A 17,117-nucleotide genomic window follows, 5' to 3' on the forward strand; every position below is an offset into this window, starting at 1 on the left:
TGAATGAGGTTTAAAATGTTAATTTCCTCTCCCAAGCCTGGTATGTATGGGGGAAGACCCAGAAGAGCTTTAATCATAAAGATTAAATAAGACATTCTATGCATGCTCATCTAAAGCATTTAAAATATGGTTATAAGTACAAAAAGCCTGTGCACCCATCATGAAAAGTATCTGTAAAGGGATCCTGTATCTGGTAGAAAAGCATGGATAAATGCTGTGCTCTTTTAGGGAAGGTAGGACGAAAGGGAAGGAGCTGAGTGAACACTGCGGGGAATGCTGGCAAGTTAGCAGAAGGACCAAGTTAAAGAATTTATCCACTCACAGATCTTTAAGAATGAACCAAATGTATCTAACCACCTTCACTGTTATCAGGAACCACAAAGCCTGTAAGATACCCATGTGATCTTAGGTATAATCCTGCCTGAAACAACACTTGGCAACTGAGATTCCCGCTGGGAAGACCTGGAAAGCAGCAGGATCTGGTGTAACTTGTGGATGCAGTGATGAGAGCGGGTCATAAGGTGGCTTCAGGATCGTTCTGGTCTCTCAAGTCCAACCATTCACTGAGGGCACTCTCAAGTTCGGCTCCCCCAGCCCTGGCACACTCTCAATCTGGTGGGAGAAGTGAATGGTTAAGCAGAAAGACAGTCCATCTCCCTGGAGAGAGCAGAATGGGGGAGCCTCTTCCTATATGTCTTCCCTTCCACCCTTCTTGCTTCCAAGGCCTCTGGAGCCTTGGGGGAGAGGGGGGAGGAACCTTCTGGAAGGGGACTCAAAGGAGGTCCCAGCAGAAAAACTAGGATGAGGGGAGGCACTGGGGATGCCAGAGAGTGGCCCTAAGGAAGGGAGAGCCTGTGGAGCGGGGAGGACCCCTGAGCCAACACCCACTGCTCATGGACCCACTCGTTGGCCCACTTTTCCTAATGAGACTCACACGGGCACCAACAGGGCAAAGCAGGTCAACAGAGTAAACCATCTGATCACAGTGTCCCTCAAGCCACCAAATCTATAAAGAAATCATGGAGCCAGAGCTGCCTCGTGACTTACTACCCCACAGTCATCAGGGGTAATTGGTCAAGATAACATCTGAGAGTGGACCTGCCTGTGTTAAGAGTCCAATGCTGCACAGCGACAGACAACAAAGGTTAAGAGCTGAAAGAGTAAATGTGGGGTGAGTAGGTCCAGGACAGAGAAAAGCCAGGAGGCTCGGGTGGAGGAGACCGGCATTTAGAAAGAAAAGGAAGGTTGGAGGGGCTGGTGGAGGTAGGTGCTAAAATGACCAGGGGTCTAAGGAGACGGTATAATTAGGTCCTCAGCTGCAGAGGACTTGCCAAGTTATGGGATATGACTCAGTTTGCAGCTGTCTAGCAAATGAGTAAAGACAGGGATGCTGGCTGAGCAGCAACAGGAAAAGTAATCAAGAACCACTACACACAGTCCCACAAGCTGTTCGGAGAGAGAATTCTAGTGAGAACCCCACAGAAAAACACCCCAAATGAGTCCTGGGTGGCAGGTCAGTGGTAAGTGGAAAAGCACAGCTTGTTTCCCGGAAAACTTTGGGCCCTTCTCCAAGGCCACTGCCCACTCTGCTGCGGGATGGGCTCCAGCATAATTGCCCCTCGAGAGGGAAGTTGTCCCTGGAGGGAGGTTGGTGATGCGAGAGCTGCTGTGTAGGCGGGAACCCCACAGTCTCTCAGGTGGGAGCCTCTTCCTTGGTATTTCAATTTAGCCGGGACCCTTGAGACTCAAAATGTGAGGGGCGGGACTTCCCTGGTGGCGCAGTGGTTAAGAATCCGCCTGCCAATGCAGGGGACACGGGTTTGATCCCTGGTCTGGGAAGATCCCACATGCTGCGGAGCAACTAAGCCCGTGTGCCACAGCTACTGAGCCTGTGCTCTAGAGCCTGTGAGGCACAACTACTGAGCCCACGTGCCACAACTACAGAGCCTGCATTCTAGAGCCCGCGAGCCACAACTACTGAAGCCCGCCTGCCTAGAGCCCGTGCTCTGCAACAAGAGAAGAGTTCCCTTCTCATCCTCTTTCCTGCCAGCTCTAATTCACAGGAAAACGACCTTTTCCTAAAAGCTAGGTGATCCCTCAAAGAGATCAGTCAGGGGGCATGGATTCTCCATGCACACAGAGCTCTCATCAGTTCCCGACTTGAAACGGAAGTCTCTCTCATCCACCCTTATAAACAACCACTGTTTCCATAAGATCAGCAGAGCCCCCAGGACGGTCCCCACATGCTCCCAGACCTCCTGCTGAGGACGGTGTGGCACTCTCTCTGGCCCTGGGGGAGTGGCAGGCCGCTTCACCCCTTCCTACTCATCCTCTGGGTTCTCTACTATGTCAGCCAAAACCTCTGGGAGCCAGCAGTCAGGATTCAGTGCTGGGGCCACTTTGGTTCCTGAGCAGGGCTGTGCCCCTTCCTATATCACTAAAACTCAACTTGAACTTTAAAAATATTGGTTCCGGTGTCCTTGATGGTCCAGAAACAAAGCCCTCGTGTGGCAGACAGCCTCTAAGATGACCTCAATGACCCCTGCCTCCTGGTATTCCTGCTTTGTGGACGCCCCTCCCCTGAGTGTGGGCTGGACCATGTGACTAGCTTCTAATGAATAGGATGATGCAAAAGTGATAGGATGACACTTCTGAAATTAGCAAAAAGACTGGCTGTCATCATGCTCGCTGTCTCTTGTTGGTTCTCTCTCTGTCAGCTGCCATGTGGTGTGAGCGGCCGTCACGACGGAGGGGCCCACATGGCAAGGGACTGATGTCTCCAGTGAGGACCTGAGGCCTTGTACTGCCACGTGCTTGATCTTGGAAGAGGATCCTCTCCCAGTCCGTCCTTGAGCCTGGAGATGGTGACTGCCCCAGCCAACACCTTGACTATAGTCTGTGCGCAACCCTGAGCCAGAGGACCTATAGCTAAGCCGGGCCTGGAATCCTGCCCCACAGACCCTGTGAGATAAGTGTTGTTTTAAGCCTCTAGGTTTCAGAGTCATTTGTTACACATCAATCCATAACCAATACCTTTGTGTCCCCTGGGGACAGGATAGACGGCATGGAGTGAACGCGAGAGACTCGAGGAGCTCTTTTAGAAGTCACTGTGAACGCCTCTATGAGAAACCAAAGCTGCTGGAAGGAGCACCAGGACACCACCAGGAAGTAAGCCCAGTGGCCACATTCACAGGAAGTCACTTGAGAACAAGTAGGAACTATAAGAAGACCCCTAATCAGAGCTTCAGCTGGTGGGCTCTGAGTCAATCTGGCTACCACTGCCTTCCCCATCCGTGGTCCTGTCCTTGCTGAGAGCTGCCACTGGTATCACCATCTGGATTCTATTCTCTTCCCATCCAGAGTCTATCAGCTATGAGCCCAACAGTGAGGGGACCATTTACAGCTGGGGGCCCACCTCCTCCTCTTGCTTTCTGCTTCCTCCCTCTTCCTCTGGCACATCATGTCTTTTATCCTTTCCCATATTTGTTGTCTTGGTTACATGGCCAGACTCCTGATATGCTGCTAGTCTTCATTTTAATGATACGTTCTTGTAAAGCACAATATTTTACTTCAATTGCATGTGTCACTGGATGAATTCCTCCAGCGCGTCTGGCATTTGAGCATCAGCTGACTGAGTGAGCTCTATGATTTGGGGTGTTTCTGCAGCACTTTCTTCAATTTTCATGTCTGCGTTTTAATTTATGATCAGGATCATTCTACACAAATGTATATAGATAGATAGATAGATAGATACACATGCACATATGATTCAAAAAAAAATGGCACACATGTATCAATTAATCTTGAACTGGCAAAGCTCACCTAAAACCATCTCCTTAAATCATGTGCAGTAGCAATGATCATTTGGAAAATAGGATGACAAATGTTCCCAGGGTAGTATTTTCTGGGGATCTCAAAGTGTGTCTCAAGAGGACACCAGGAGGAGAATGGGTCTAAGCCCCAGCTCTTGGCATCGAACTGCCTTGGGAGGGGCTGCAGCAGATGTGAAATTGGGAGGACACCACCCCAACCCCACTCAGGTCAGCACTGGTGACCACTTGAGATCTCTACCAGGGACCTGCAGGGACAGTGGGTAAGCCTCAGGGCCAAGTAGTGAAAAGTAAGATAGGATAAGAAAATAGTGCCAGTGAGGACACATTTACATAAAAAGGATGGTTGAGTGAGGGCTTGATATTGTTCAAGAATATAAGATATACCCAAGAGGATACTGCCAAGGTTAGCTGGTTTCCGTATCTCCTGGGTACAACATGGACAAAAAGGCCTACGACCTAGTGGAGGAGACGGAAACGAGGTGGGAGGAGGACCGTGAGATGTGGACGGGTGGGCACAAGGTGAAGCTGGTCTGAGGGCCAGTCCCAGGATCCCCAGGCTTGAAGGACTGAGGACCCAACAGCTGTCTCTCTGTCCCTGCTCAGATGTGAAGTCAGAGGAAGGAGGGGCCCCCCGGAACATCTACTGTGCTCTCCTGTCTACGACACCCTCAGCCTCAGCCTCCCCCTCACTTAACTCACAGGTTAAGATCTATACAGGCTTACTACTTGCAAAACCAGGGGTGGGAAATGCAAAAACAGAACACGATGAAAATAATCAAAAAGAAAAAAGAAAAGAAAAAGAAGCTTTGATGGACTCCTCCCATAATGGAAATTGTCCAGCAATGATTCTTCCATATTTCTCTTCTGCTTGGGTATCCAAACACATGCAAACTGGCCAGCAGCTCTGGTTTGAGAAACTCCTAACATGTCAGAGCAAACTGACCAAACCCTACACCAGGTATACTCGGCCTCTGCTCTGATGGCAGGGCCCTGGGCAAGCTGGAGTTCCAGCTGTATCTCTATTGGATTTTGTGATGCCTCCAGCCATCTGGAGAGCCTTCTGGGGCATGAATTTCTTTTTAGTTAAAGTCGAGTTAAATTTCCAGGTGAATGTTAAGGAGAATTCTCAGATACACTGAGGAAGTTGCAGGGCAGGGGCCACGCATCTCTGATCTGGTATTGCTCTGTGACTCAGGCATTACAGAAACACATACACACAGCACCCATTCCTGAGAACTTATGTTCAGAACGACACAGCTTCAGGTGGGTCTCCCTCCACCTCTGGCTGGTTGCCTTTCTGGACCCATAGTCAGGGCCTACAGAACATGAGCAAATCAATTTCAAATAGGCTCAGACAGAGAAAGACAAATATCATATGTATCACTTATGTGTGGAATCTTTAAAAAATAGGATACAAATGAACTTATATACAAAACAGAAATAGACCCACAGACATAGACAACTTATTATTACCAAAGGGGAAAGGCGGGGGAGGAATAAATTAAGAGTTTGAGATTAGCGTATACATACTTCTATATATAAAATAGATAACCAATAAGGAGCTACTTATTGGCATAGCACAGGGAACTACGCTCAATGTTTTGTAATAATCTGTAAGGGAAAAGAATCTGAAAAAAGAAAAGATAGATAGATAGATATGTATAACTGAATCACTCTGCTGTACACCTGAAACTAACACAACACTGTAAATCCACTATATTTAAATAAAGTAAAGCAAAATGTAAAAATAATTCAAAGAGGCTCAAGAGAAAAAGATTAGGAAGACTGAACTAATCTGCATGACAATTCCCAAGAAGAATGACTTTGTGTTATCTACTGCTGTTGACCCTCCATGCTGACACACACCCAATTCCTATCCAGAGGGGCTGGTATGGCGTGCTTTGCCCATGTGTGTGCTCACATGTGCACACACGCCCATCCTACGACAAGCCAGTAGCAGGGCCAGCCAGGGTTCTGCTTAACCAACACCCATCAAGTGTTCTGCCCCTTCGTGTGAGCAGTTCAACCTAACAAAACACCCAGGAAAGATGCAAATCACAAAATGAAAGGAGCAAGCACACCTCAAGTAGAAGTTTATGATGTTTTGGTTCACAATGAACATTACTCTCCCCCTAATGTCAGGCAGTAATTCACTGCTGAACAGCAGCCATAAAATATGATCACTTAGCGGTAAAAATGTGACAGAGACAGAGAAAGCAGGGTGGACTTCTGGCTGGAATATTCAAGCAAAGAGGTCTCGTCCTTCTGAGGCAACACTGACCTCGTTACCCCAAGCCGGTTCAAAGTTTTCCAGATTTAAACGGACATCTTAAAGCAAATCAGGATGCTGTTTGCCTTAAGAGTTTTCCCTATAGTTGAAATTGCAATAGTCTGTGACTTATTCCTAACTTCCTAGGCACCTCCTGATGAGTGGAGCATTTATGTGCCACATTTCTTAACAGCCCATGGAAAAGGATGCCAATGCCAGCTGTAGCACACACACATCAGAAAAAATAAGACGTCCAAATTGGTACTCTCCTCACCTCCTTTCCCCCTGCCTCATGTGATGTGTGCACTAAAGGAGTGAAATTACGGTCATCAGAGACAAGGTCGCAAATGATGGGGACCCACACCTTTCAAACAAAATGAAAAGGCAGTAATTTTGAAGGCAGCCCATGGATAGCTACAGTCTAGCTCCTGGACCCCTGAAACTCACAGCAAACTCCCTTACTCTTAGCAAACCTCCCAACCCCCTCCCACCCAGCCTTCCCACCTTGAGTCCCTTGTCATATTGCAGAGAACTTCTGTGAGGTCCTTGATACACACGGGAGATTATTACAGGGCTCAGAGAAACCAGCTCTGTAATTACGGCGACAGTGTGATTTCCATTATTCTCGCCCCCTGGTTTCAGTAGCTCACAAAACTTCCTGCTAAGTCCTCCTGCAGTCCCAGAGCTTTTCATGGCTGGGCCTCTGCCCAAAAGGTGAATGGAGTCCTGATAACCTCTTGGAAAAGCAAGGCAGAGTTATTACAAGGAAAGGGGAGTGGTGCTCAGCGAGCAAGGGTGCTGGGAAATTCTATTGTTTAGAAAAAATAAATAAACTGGCCAGTTTCGCTTTTTATTATTTCAAACAACAGACTCGGCGGCCCGGCTTTCCTTTACCAACTCAGACTGTCCCCCTGGGCCAGCTGTGCTGAGTCTGCAGGAGGGTAGCTGAGCTTCAGCTAAACTATTAAAAAGGCTCCCGCTCAGAGCTCGTGGAGCAGAAAGTTTGGCTGCCCTGATGGCCTGGCCTTCCCCGGGAGGGCCACTGGCTCATTCCCCCCGACGTGACCTCTGGTCTTACCTCTCAAATGTTTATGCTTCACCAGTCCCACTATAGTTCTGGAAATTAAATGTAATGTCCCAGGTGGCTGAAACAGAACTGTTCTTATATAAGCCCTCCCACCCCCGCAAAGTAAAAGATGAGAAAGGCCAGCCCACGGTTTATAAAGTCCCAAGGCTCCCGGTCAAGTGTTGCCTGTCATTGCTGGCCTGGATGACCTGTGGGGACACTTCAAGGCAAGGCTTTGCCCACAGCCTGCCCCATGAGGGATGTCTGTGTGCGCTTGGCCTGCCCAAGCTCCCGGAGGTGTCCTCAGCCCACACTCGTGGAGATGGGCTGCATTCTCACCTCCCATCAGGAGGCCGGCTTCCACAGGGGAGAGGGAGCCAGCCCCCATGAGCCTCTGTCCACCCTCTGACCAAAAACACACATTTGCAAGTCGACCGTCTTGGGTTTACGATGCAGCCATGGCCAAGAAACATCTCCCCCCCCGGCCACCAAAAGAAAACAACTTTCTGTTCTGTTATGTGCACTGAATTTTCAAAGTTTATTTCACTGACACCATATACCAACCAGCTCAGACAATAGCAGAAAAACAAAACAAAACAAACCTTCTACAGGGTCTACTTGGTCTGGCCAGAAAGTGAAGGATCCTCTGGCACCTGGTAGGAAGTTTAGGGGGTGGGCATGTTTCAGCACACTGCAGGAAGTCTCCTCTCCCTTGCACTGAGATTGGGCTCAGGAGAGACAAGAGCTACAGCACCCCAAATTTCCTTGCTTACGTATTTACCCTCAACAGTACTTATACACCCATCGGGGCAAGCAAAGCAGGTCAACACATTTCACTGTGTCAACTGCATACGGGAATGCTTTTGGTATTCAGACTTCGCATTGCCAGCAAATCAAATTCCTTGACTCTTAGTGAAGAATGAAGTCATCTGAGCAGCTAACGGAAACGTCCCGGCGGCCCCTGCTCTACAGCCCGTGGACTTCCCTCCTCGATTTATACTGAGGCTTATCAGACACAATTTCAGCAAGCTTGGTTATCTGATTTCCTAGCTCACTGAAAGCTGGAAGCCACAGACTGAGGGAGGAAGAAAGGCGCTGACGTGGACGAGTACTTCCTGGCAGCATCTGCAAGTGCTGAGTGACACGGTGCGCTAGAAGAAGAGCCGGGAAGGCTACAGCGATCGAACACAACACACCTACACCTCCCAGCATCTTCCCTGGGCGTCCGCGAACCCCGTTCAACATGTGAGTAATAATCTAAACGAGAAGGTCAAGGCGGCAAGAAAACATTCAATTGTGTTTAATATATTCTTCACAGAAGGCAGACCATAAAATGTAATTCTTAAAGCTATATGGATGATGGTTAAATTATTTGTTAACTTGACACAGAAGGCAGCACACTACAATGAGGTGGGCAATCCCAGACGCGTGGAGTGTTGCCTGCATCACCCTTGCAGCGAGCCACGGCATTTCCCCAACCTATGTTTCTTCTTCCAGCTGCTACGCATGTAACTGCTCCACACACATTCCCACCCCCCACACGCTCTGCTCCCCACCTCTCCCCTTCCAGCCCCACTGCCTGTTCCACAGAGACGTACATTCTAAAGAAAAAAACAACTGCTGAAATGGGCTGTCACACAGCAGGATGGGAGAACAGGCACAGTCCCTAGATTTGCAGAGAGCATTTCCCCTTGACCATCAAGCTAACACCCACAAATACAGCAAAGAGAAAAGCAGGCATCAAAATTCAGTCTCAGATCAGGCAGTGCCGCTTTATCCATCTGAATCACACAATGTCCAGTTAATTCCAAGGGAAGCCTAATTAAAACAAGCAGGATCTCCACATGGAGTCATCAATATTTCCCGGGGAAAAGACTCAAGTATGATATTCAGCCAACAGAAAACAGGACCTACTGCCTAGAGTCTTAGAAAGGCTTTTAATCCAAGCAAGGAGGGCACCCTATGGGGCCAGCACCAACTCACTGAGATAAGAAACCAAGCAGAGGTGGGCGAGAAAATAGTTCTGGATAGATAGGGGCCCCCAACACGGCGGATGGGCCAAGGCCACCCAGTGCCCCTGAAGCCAGCAAGCTTCTGGAGAACGAGGAGGAAAACTCACGTCCCCAGATCACGCGGTTCTACTCCCCCTAGGGCAGTTCTGTGCCCCCAAAACATCCAGGGTTTCCCCATCCCACGACTTGGCTCTTAGCCCTAACAGCAACTCCAGCAGGTACTACACTTTCCTCTGTCGGCTTCCCTGAATGGAGTCCAGATGGATGCACCAGCCAGAACGGCTGAAGCAGGAGGAACAGGCATATCCCTTGCCCCCGTCCATCCTCCTCAACCACCCAGGCCTCATAAAGCTATTGTCTTGGGGCATAAGCCCAATTTGGACAGAATACACCATATTTAGAATGGCCTAGCAACCTGGAGATGTGCACCTCTCAGGAGCACACCAGCCCAACGGAAGAGATGGGTCCACACACTCACCCACTGTGAGTCCCACAACAACCCTGCACGTGAAGGCAGATAAAGGACAAGAGTAGCATTGATGACCTCAACAGCAACACAGCTCCTTAGCTCAAACCTGTATCATTGCCAACCAGGCCCAAGGTAGTGAAAGAATGCGAGAGAACATCCATCCTGGCGGGGACAGGCTGTCTCCACAAGAACCAAAATGTCTACACCTTGTCCTACCTTCTTCAGCTTGCCACTCTTGGTGCCCACGAAGGCCAGAGAATGATTCTTGTAGACGTATGCGATGACAGAAGTCATGCGGTCCCTGTCCTCCGTGAAGACGGGGATGCCACGCACCATCTCAGACACGCCCAGGGGGGCGTTCATGTCCAGGCCACAGAAGTTGTCATCAATGGTTAAGAGCTGAAAATAAAGAAGGAGACAAATTAGAAGCGAAGCACCAGGGCAATGGGTGGAGGTACCGAGTCAGAGAACTCTGGAGCTGGAAGAATCCTTACAGATGGATCATCTGTTATAAATCCCTCCTTTATTACATGAGAAACTCAGCTCCAGAGAAACTCGGTAACCTGTCAACAGTCATCTAAGTAGGTTGCAGGACCATGGCAAAAAGTCACAGATCCCTGGAGTCTCTTTACACTATGCACGTGGTCTCTCTGCCCCTCCTCCAACCCCTCCAGGCACCATCTTGGTAGTTTAGACGGCCCATCATCACCATCCCTTGGGAAAGCACTGGGCCAGCACCCATGAGCATGGGCTCCAGACAGCCTTGCTGGGGAGTGAGAGGGGCGAGGTCTCCACATCTACACACTTACTGTTGAGCAGACACACAGGCGAGGACTCGAACGTGTGGAACAGAGAACTAGAAATGTTAACACATGTGCGACAACACCATGGCAGAGACATGTACAGACAATCGGTTGGGGAAAGGAGGAGTGGAAGGTTTGTGGATGAACTCAGCAGGCCACAGGTGCCTCACTGTGTCCCATTTCAGGCTCTCTGCTTCTTTTAGAACATGGCGAAGGAGGGCAGGCAGCCTGACCTTGTCATACCTTCACCAGCATTTCCCAAAGTGTCTTCCACCGGAACCCCAGTCCCACAAGATATTCTACCATAAACGGGCTCCTTGGGCAAATAACTCTGGGAAACGTACTGAAACGCAGTGCATTCTAACACTATGTGAGGCATTCCTAATTGTTACAAGAAGGGTCTGTAAAGTCTTTTTAGGAAGAAATGTGTTTAAAATTCTCTCAGCATTTTATTCCCTAAACCACTTTTTTGACCAGAACACCTCCTAGCATCCCTTAAAGAGACTATTTTTCCAGGTATCCTGTGGGACACACTGACCCAACTCTTGCTTCTGACTCTGGGACAATTTCAGCAGTCAGGGAAGAAACAAGAAAAATCTCTGGCCCATTTCCCTGCACCCCCCACAGTGTTCTAGCTGAAATTCTCCCCGTTTTATTCCAGGCTCCCGGACCCCCATGTAAGCAGAGGGTCACAGCTAGGGAGTCCTACTGGGGAGTGCAGAAGACCTTGACAATGGCTGGTGAGGGGCCTCCAGAGCCCTCCACTGAGCAGCTCTGGGTTGGCACAGATCTCCCCGAGGTGCTAGGATCCTGCACTGGGTTTCCCCTTTTTTCTCAGAAGAACTGCGTGCTCTTAGAAGACTCATTCCATCTTCCTGTGCTTTTATTTTCCACTCTATAAAGATGAAGGAAACAACCTCTGCCTTTTGATGAGCTTCCATAAAGCCTATAGAGCTCATGCCTGTAAACGTCTTAGGACTTTGCAGAGAAAGGAGTGAAATAAAATACAAGGTGTCATTTCTTAAAGGCTTCAATCCAGCCAAAGGAAGAGGCATCTGGAGAACCAGCAGGCAGGCTCTTGCCAGTGGAGCTGCGTGAAACCGGCCCACTCTGCGCTTTCCAGGGATGCGGGGGTTCCCTCAGCTCTCTCCCAGCAGTGCTGTCCATCTCAGGGAAGACAATGTGCTGAGCACCGACACCCTCCCTCTTATCGTGGTGGGAGCAGCCAGGGCAGGGGGGGAGAGAGCATGGGCGGGCTCGGCAGGCCACGTGCAGAGCAGACGACTGCGCGACGGCTGGCACTGCCTCTGGCCTCTATTGCTGGGTCTGGCCCAACAGCCCGGACCAAACGCACCTCACCCCTTCAAAAACAGCTATGGGAGTCAAAGGTGGGAGGAAACTTTCAAGGTCTCGTCTGATCTTTATGGTTCTTTCCTAAAATGAGGAAATGGGGGCAGGGGGAGACAGAGTGGAGAGAGAAAGAGATGGACAGAAGAGAGGAAGGAAAAATCCAGATAAAGGGCAGCCAGTGTTTTCTCCCTGCTGGACTTACGTAACTGCCGTGACCTGCCAAGCATTCAGAGGGCAGCTGAGGAATCTTCATGGCCTTGCATGTTCCTGCCTCTGGTTCAGAAGGAGTCCTCATCCTGGACTTTCTGGGCCCTAAACTGTGCTGCTGGGACTTCTACCATTAGCAAAAGGACCTCAACCATTTTCCAAGTAGGTGAGACCGAATGATTGTCTGCTCCGCACAAGGGGATACTGAGGCAGGGAGCGAGGCACAAATACACGCCTCATTGACCTGATAAGGCTCAGGCCGCTCAGCCCCCCGAAACTACATTTCTGAGTGGCCAGTTTCCAAATACCATTCTTCTTCGCTGGGCAGAACACGAGATAAAAACCAACCACGTGCAAAAAGAGAGTGTGCATTCAGCCAGTTGCCACATTAAATCCCTGCTTGCTCAGAGGCAGAAAGTCAGGGACTTGCAAGTCTCTGCCACTGCGGCATCTTGCATGTCAAGGGGCCAAGTAAGGAATGTTTTCATCGGAAGGAAGTGAGGACAGCTCAGCCTGGTGGCCTGGCAGCTAGGACTCTGCTGGTTTCAGCTCATGACAGCTCCCTGCTAGGCCCCATCAGGAGGCAGGTCTCGGGTTCCTCACCTGTACCTGACAGGTACACCCCGCACTGCCTACCTTGTGGTATTGTCACCAGGCTCAGATGAGGCAAAGGGGACAACTGGGGCTCCTACCGTTGGGCCGAGATTCCAGGGATGATGGCTTCTCGCCCAGGCTCACCTGTGCCTCGATTCCTCCCTCTGAGTGGGGCCCCAGGTGATGAAGGGGTGATGGAGGCCTTTGACCAGGAGCAGCCCGGGTCTGCATGGATGCTGAGGCCCCCTGGCTATGGCGTGGGGTGGGAAGGGGCTTACTCCTTGTTTCCTCAAAGCGGGGGTGACAGGGGAGGGAGTTTTAACACTGAAGTCGGGGAAAGCACAGGTCTCGCGTCCACGGGCAGCAGAGCTGCTTCCCAGCTGCACATCTTGGCACAAGCTGCTCCTGTCCTCTGGGCCTCACCTTCCTTGACAGTAAAATAGCAAGACGGGCCCATCCCGAGGCCTAGGTGAGATATCAGGTGTGAAGACGCCGGCTAAACTGGAGAGCCCTTCATTAAGGTAAGGTGGGATTTCATGTTAATTTTTTTAATGGAAATCCTGCCCAGAACAGAAGTAGGATGGCGGCAGGGAGTGGCCCTTGCACGCCCCCCCCCCCCCCCCCCCCCCCCCCACCCCCGTCCGTGCGGCCCGCGAGGCCCTCGACCTGCACCCGGCCGCCCCCACTGGCGCCCAGCCACGGCGCCGCCGCCTGTGTGCCGGTGTGTCCCTCCACAGCACCGTCCGGCAAAAGACCCCCGCGCCCCGCCCCGCCCCGCCCCGCCCCCATCCACCCCTAACCCGCCTACCCCCCCCCCACACACCCCCCCCCCCCCCCCCGGCCAGAGCACAGCTCTCTAAGGACACCACCTGCTGAGTTTGAGCTGAAGCCACAGAGTAATAACTGCACTGGGAGCAGAGGAGAGAGGAGGGAGAGTCCCGCAGGGCCCGCAGACCTCGGGGGCTGGGGTGTAGGGAGCAGATGCCGGGCCCCTGGAAGGGAAGGCTAATGGGCGAAAGCCTTCCACGGGTAAGGGTTGGTGCAGATTCCTGAGCACCCTGGGCAACGGGGGAGTCTGGTCCTGGCCGAGCCCTCCCCTGGGCCCCTTAACGGCAAGATTAGAGCGGCAGCCAGAGGAGCCAGGAAGGGACTGGGCTCTGCTGTAAGCAGGGGCCCAGCAGGCCTGCAGGCCCAGATTGCACCTCTCCCCTGCCACTCCATAAATACCCACGGATGAGCTATGGCCACTGCTACAGTGCTTACTCATTAGACAGCAGCTTCATTCTTACCAAGGAAAGAAATTAGGGTCTGCTGCATGGGAATATATGTGGTAGGCAACCCTGTGAATAGACCTCAAGGCCTTAGACAGGGCCACACCCTCTGGGGTCCCTTCTGCCCCATCAGGAAGATACCAAATCTGCTTTCCATAAATGTCCTCATGGGGTACCTGGCTTATAAATTAAGATTGGTGATCCACTGGATTCCAGGGACCATGAGCTCAAGGATGGGACTATGTTTTACCCATGTCTGTACCCTTAGCTTGGTTCCTGGTTCACAGTAGGTTAAGACATACACGTTAAATGGATAATGGATGGATGGATGGATGGATAGATGACTAAATAAAGGCTTGAGTCCCACAGTGGCTAGCACTGTGGAACTAGGGTCAGAATGCCTAGGTTTGAATTCCAGCTCCACCATTTAATGCTGTGTGACCTTGGGCAAGGTATTTAACTTCTCTGTGCCCCAGTTTATCATGGGTAGTATAGGGATAATAATTATAGCATATACTTCCCGGTGCTGTGGTGAGGATCAAATGACTAATACATGTAGAACAATGTCTGGCACTTAGTAAGTGCTAAGAGAGTGTTGGCTCTTATTACTGTTGGTCACATCCTTAGACAATTCAGATAACTTTTGTGAGTCTTAGCATCTTTGGGGAAATTCATGATATCCACCTCGTAGAGGTGTGATCAAGATTAAAGGGGCTAATGTTACCAAGATGAAATAGCAAAGGTGGTACTTCCTAGAGATCAGGCCAATGAGGCTGAATGAAGGAGCAGATAAATAGTCTTAAGATCCAGAAGAGTTGCGCTACTCATCAGAAATGTGAATTCTCGGGCCCCGCCCCAGATCTACTGGATCAGAAACTCTGGATGTGGGGCTCAGAGATCTGTACCTTAACCCCTTCCCAGCGCTTTCGTAAGAAGCACCCTCCTAGATCACCACAGGCGTCCCTTCCTTGCTGAGGGTGCTATAGACCGGCCCAGGAGAGAACGGCACGTGACAAGCGTAACCACTGGAGCAGGACCCACTGGACCCGGGGGGAGGGGCCCACGGCAGCCCCCCGAGCCGAGCAGCCGTGGTGGAGGTGGCGCGGGGAGCCGGAGCTGACACCCCGGATTACGATCTCACAGCTCACGGTGCTTCCCTCGCGGTAAAGGTTACCATGCAATTACGTGTCGCTACATTCAAATGACAGAGCAGTTACGGTTACTTTACCAATTACAGGGAAATTGCTCCCACTCTGCAGAGAGACTGGCACTCTGAAAAGCTCTATCATCTCCACGGAAAGGGGATTTTAAATGCTGCCAGCAGCCTTCCTCCGCAGTCTCCACAGGCTCCAGGGCAGAGCTGCAAAGCAGCCACCCGAGGGCCCCCGCAGGGTCTGGTGGTCTCTGCGGAGACCCTCTGAGAAGGGCTGAAGAAGGGGGCAGACCTGGGAGACAATGAGGGCATCACCCTCCAACCCTGTGCCCCACCATCAACCTGACACCTGTGCCAACCCATCCCGTAGGCCTTGGGTGATGAGGTGGGGCAGGAACCTGATTCTGAGATCACTCCTCCTCCGATCTAGCATGGCCCCCAGCCTGGTTCCTGATGCACCTGCCTTGCCAGGTGGAGCTGTTTTAGCCCTGCCCTTCATTGCCCCACCTTTGCAGAAACCCCACATTGAGTCCTTATTATGGAAAGATCAGAACTTGGCCAGAGCTCGGTGGTCCAAAAGCAGCGCTAATGAGGTAAAGGTCACCAGGTCCATCCCCCTGTGGGCCAATTAGCTCAGCTCTGGGACCCGGTCTCTGCCATAGCCACAGGCTGCCCCTCTCACCCACGGCATCCACTGTTTGCAAATATCCCAAACTGATCCAAAGGAGGCTAACCAGATGAGCCTGCAGGGATGGACAAATGCAGCCGACTCCTCCAACAGGGGTTGCAGCCGCCGACTGCTCTGGGCGGGCAGCTACAGTCTCTGAGCCCAGGATGGAAAATACAAAGTCAGACCTGGTCCTCCCATTGCTCATGGGCAGCTCCTGAAGAGAGAGGAGTCCTTTCATCTCGGAGCAAACCGGCTCTCCAGCCCTCCCTGAAGGCAAAAGTAGCATCCAGCCTCATGCAGAGGAGTCCTGAGCACCCCTGCACCCACCCCCAAAGCTGGGAAGCCAGACCATTATTGGGGGAGAAGGCATCAGAGACCTTCCAAGCTCACCCACCGTGCGGCCTTCAGTTGGGCCTTTTTCCATCCAACTTTTGGTCTCTTAGGCTACTGGAACTCGCTGTTTCCATTAGGGGAAACTGACGTACTAAATGAAGACAACGCTACTTATTGTTCTTCATTTATTACTTTGCTTAAGAATGTTTAGAAGGACCGACTAGGTACCAAGCACCAGGTGAGAACCCAACAGTATAAAGATGAAAACATCTCTGTTTCTGCCCCTTTCTCAGTGGGGGAGACAGACCGGGTCCATGACTAGACGAGGCCATGTATGCCCAGCTTCAGTTATGCACCTGGCGCTGTGGGGACAGAGGGCAGGGCCACAACTGCAGAGGGGAGCAGCAGGGTTTCAAGGAAGAAGTGACACTGGGGCTCAATTCTGGGTTCTCTGTCCAGGACAGTGCATGGCCAAGCTTTCACACATTGTGCTATTTCAGAGGAAAATGACTCAAGATCTTAGAATTCAACAGCCCCACTTTACAGAAGAGAAAAATTGAGGCTTAGAGAGTGAAATGACCCCTCATGACCTATCACATTCCCAGACTAGATGGAAAAACTGGCATTACATGGAGGCTTCCTCCAGGTTGCTAGAGGGTGGCCCCAAAGGAACCAATTCCAGGATCAGGGAACCTACTGTCAGGATGAGAGGCTGCTCTGGGACAGTGCTTGCTTCCTTTTCTGCTGTCCAGGATGAGCCCTCCACCCTTCTGTGATCTCTGGGAGGAACCACCTCTCCCATCCCGAGGAGGCCCTTGGCTAGTCATCAGAGTGGGCTTCCTCCTTTCCTGGGCTGACCTATCCCAAAGGAAAGTGAGAGCTGAAGTTTAGAAAAGAAATACAAGTTAGGTGAAAAAGAAGGTGGAAGCCCATGAGGTGCCTGCCGATGTGGAAAAGAAAATGTCTTTAGATTCATGCTCAGCAGTCCTTAGATTCCTGTCTCAAACATCTTCCCACTAATTAATTACACTTACACACACACACACACACACACACACACACACACACACACACACACACACACACA

The 17,117-nt window shown here is 50.9% G+C and overlaps 1 protein-coding gene across 3 annotated transcripts in view; it reads right to left on the reverse strand.

Annotated features, from left to right (window-relative positions):
• PLXNA4 (plexin A4) overlaps positions 1 to 17,117 on the reverse strand; it is a 382,796-nt gene that overhangs the window by 354,551 nt on the left and 11,128 nt on the right. For 2 of the 3 annotated variants that reach the window (XM_007455355.1, XM_007455356.1), the window contains exon 2: positions 9,866 to 10,048. In XM_007455355.1, the coding sequence (XP_007455417.1) occupies positions 9,866 to 10,048 (183 nt within the window). Of the gene's footprint in view, positions 1 to 2,345; positions 2,361 to 9,865; positions 10,049 to 17,117 lie in introns of all 3 variants that reach the window. The other variant, XM_007455357.1, reaches the window with a different exon arrangement.

This window comes from Lipotes vexillifer, unplaced genomic scaffold (genome assembly GCF_000442215.2).
Source record: "Lipotes vexillifer unplaced genomic scaffold, Lipotes_vexillifer_v1.1 scaffold687, whole genome shotgun sequence".
In the NCBI taxonomy this organism is placed as follows: domain Eukaryota; kingdom Metazoa; phylum Chordata; class Mammalia; order Artiodactyla; family Lipotidae; genus Lipotes; species Lipotes vexillifer.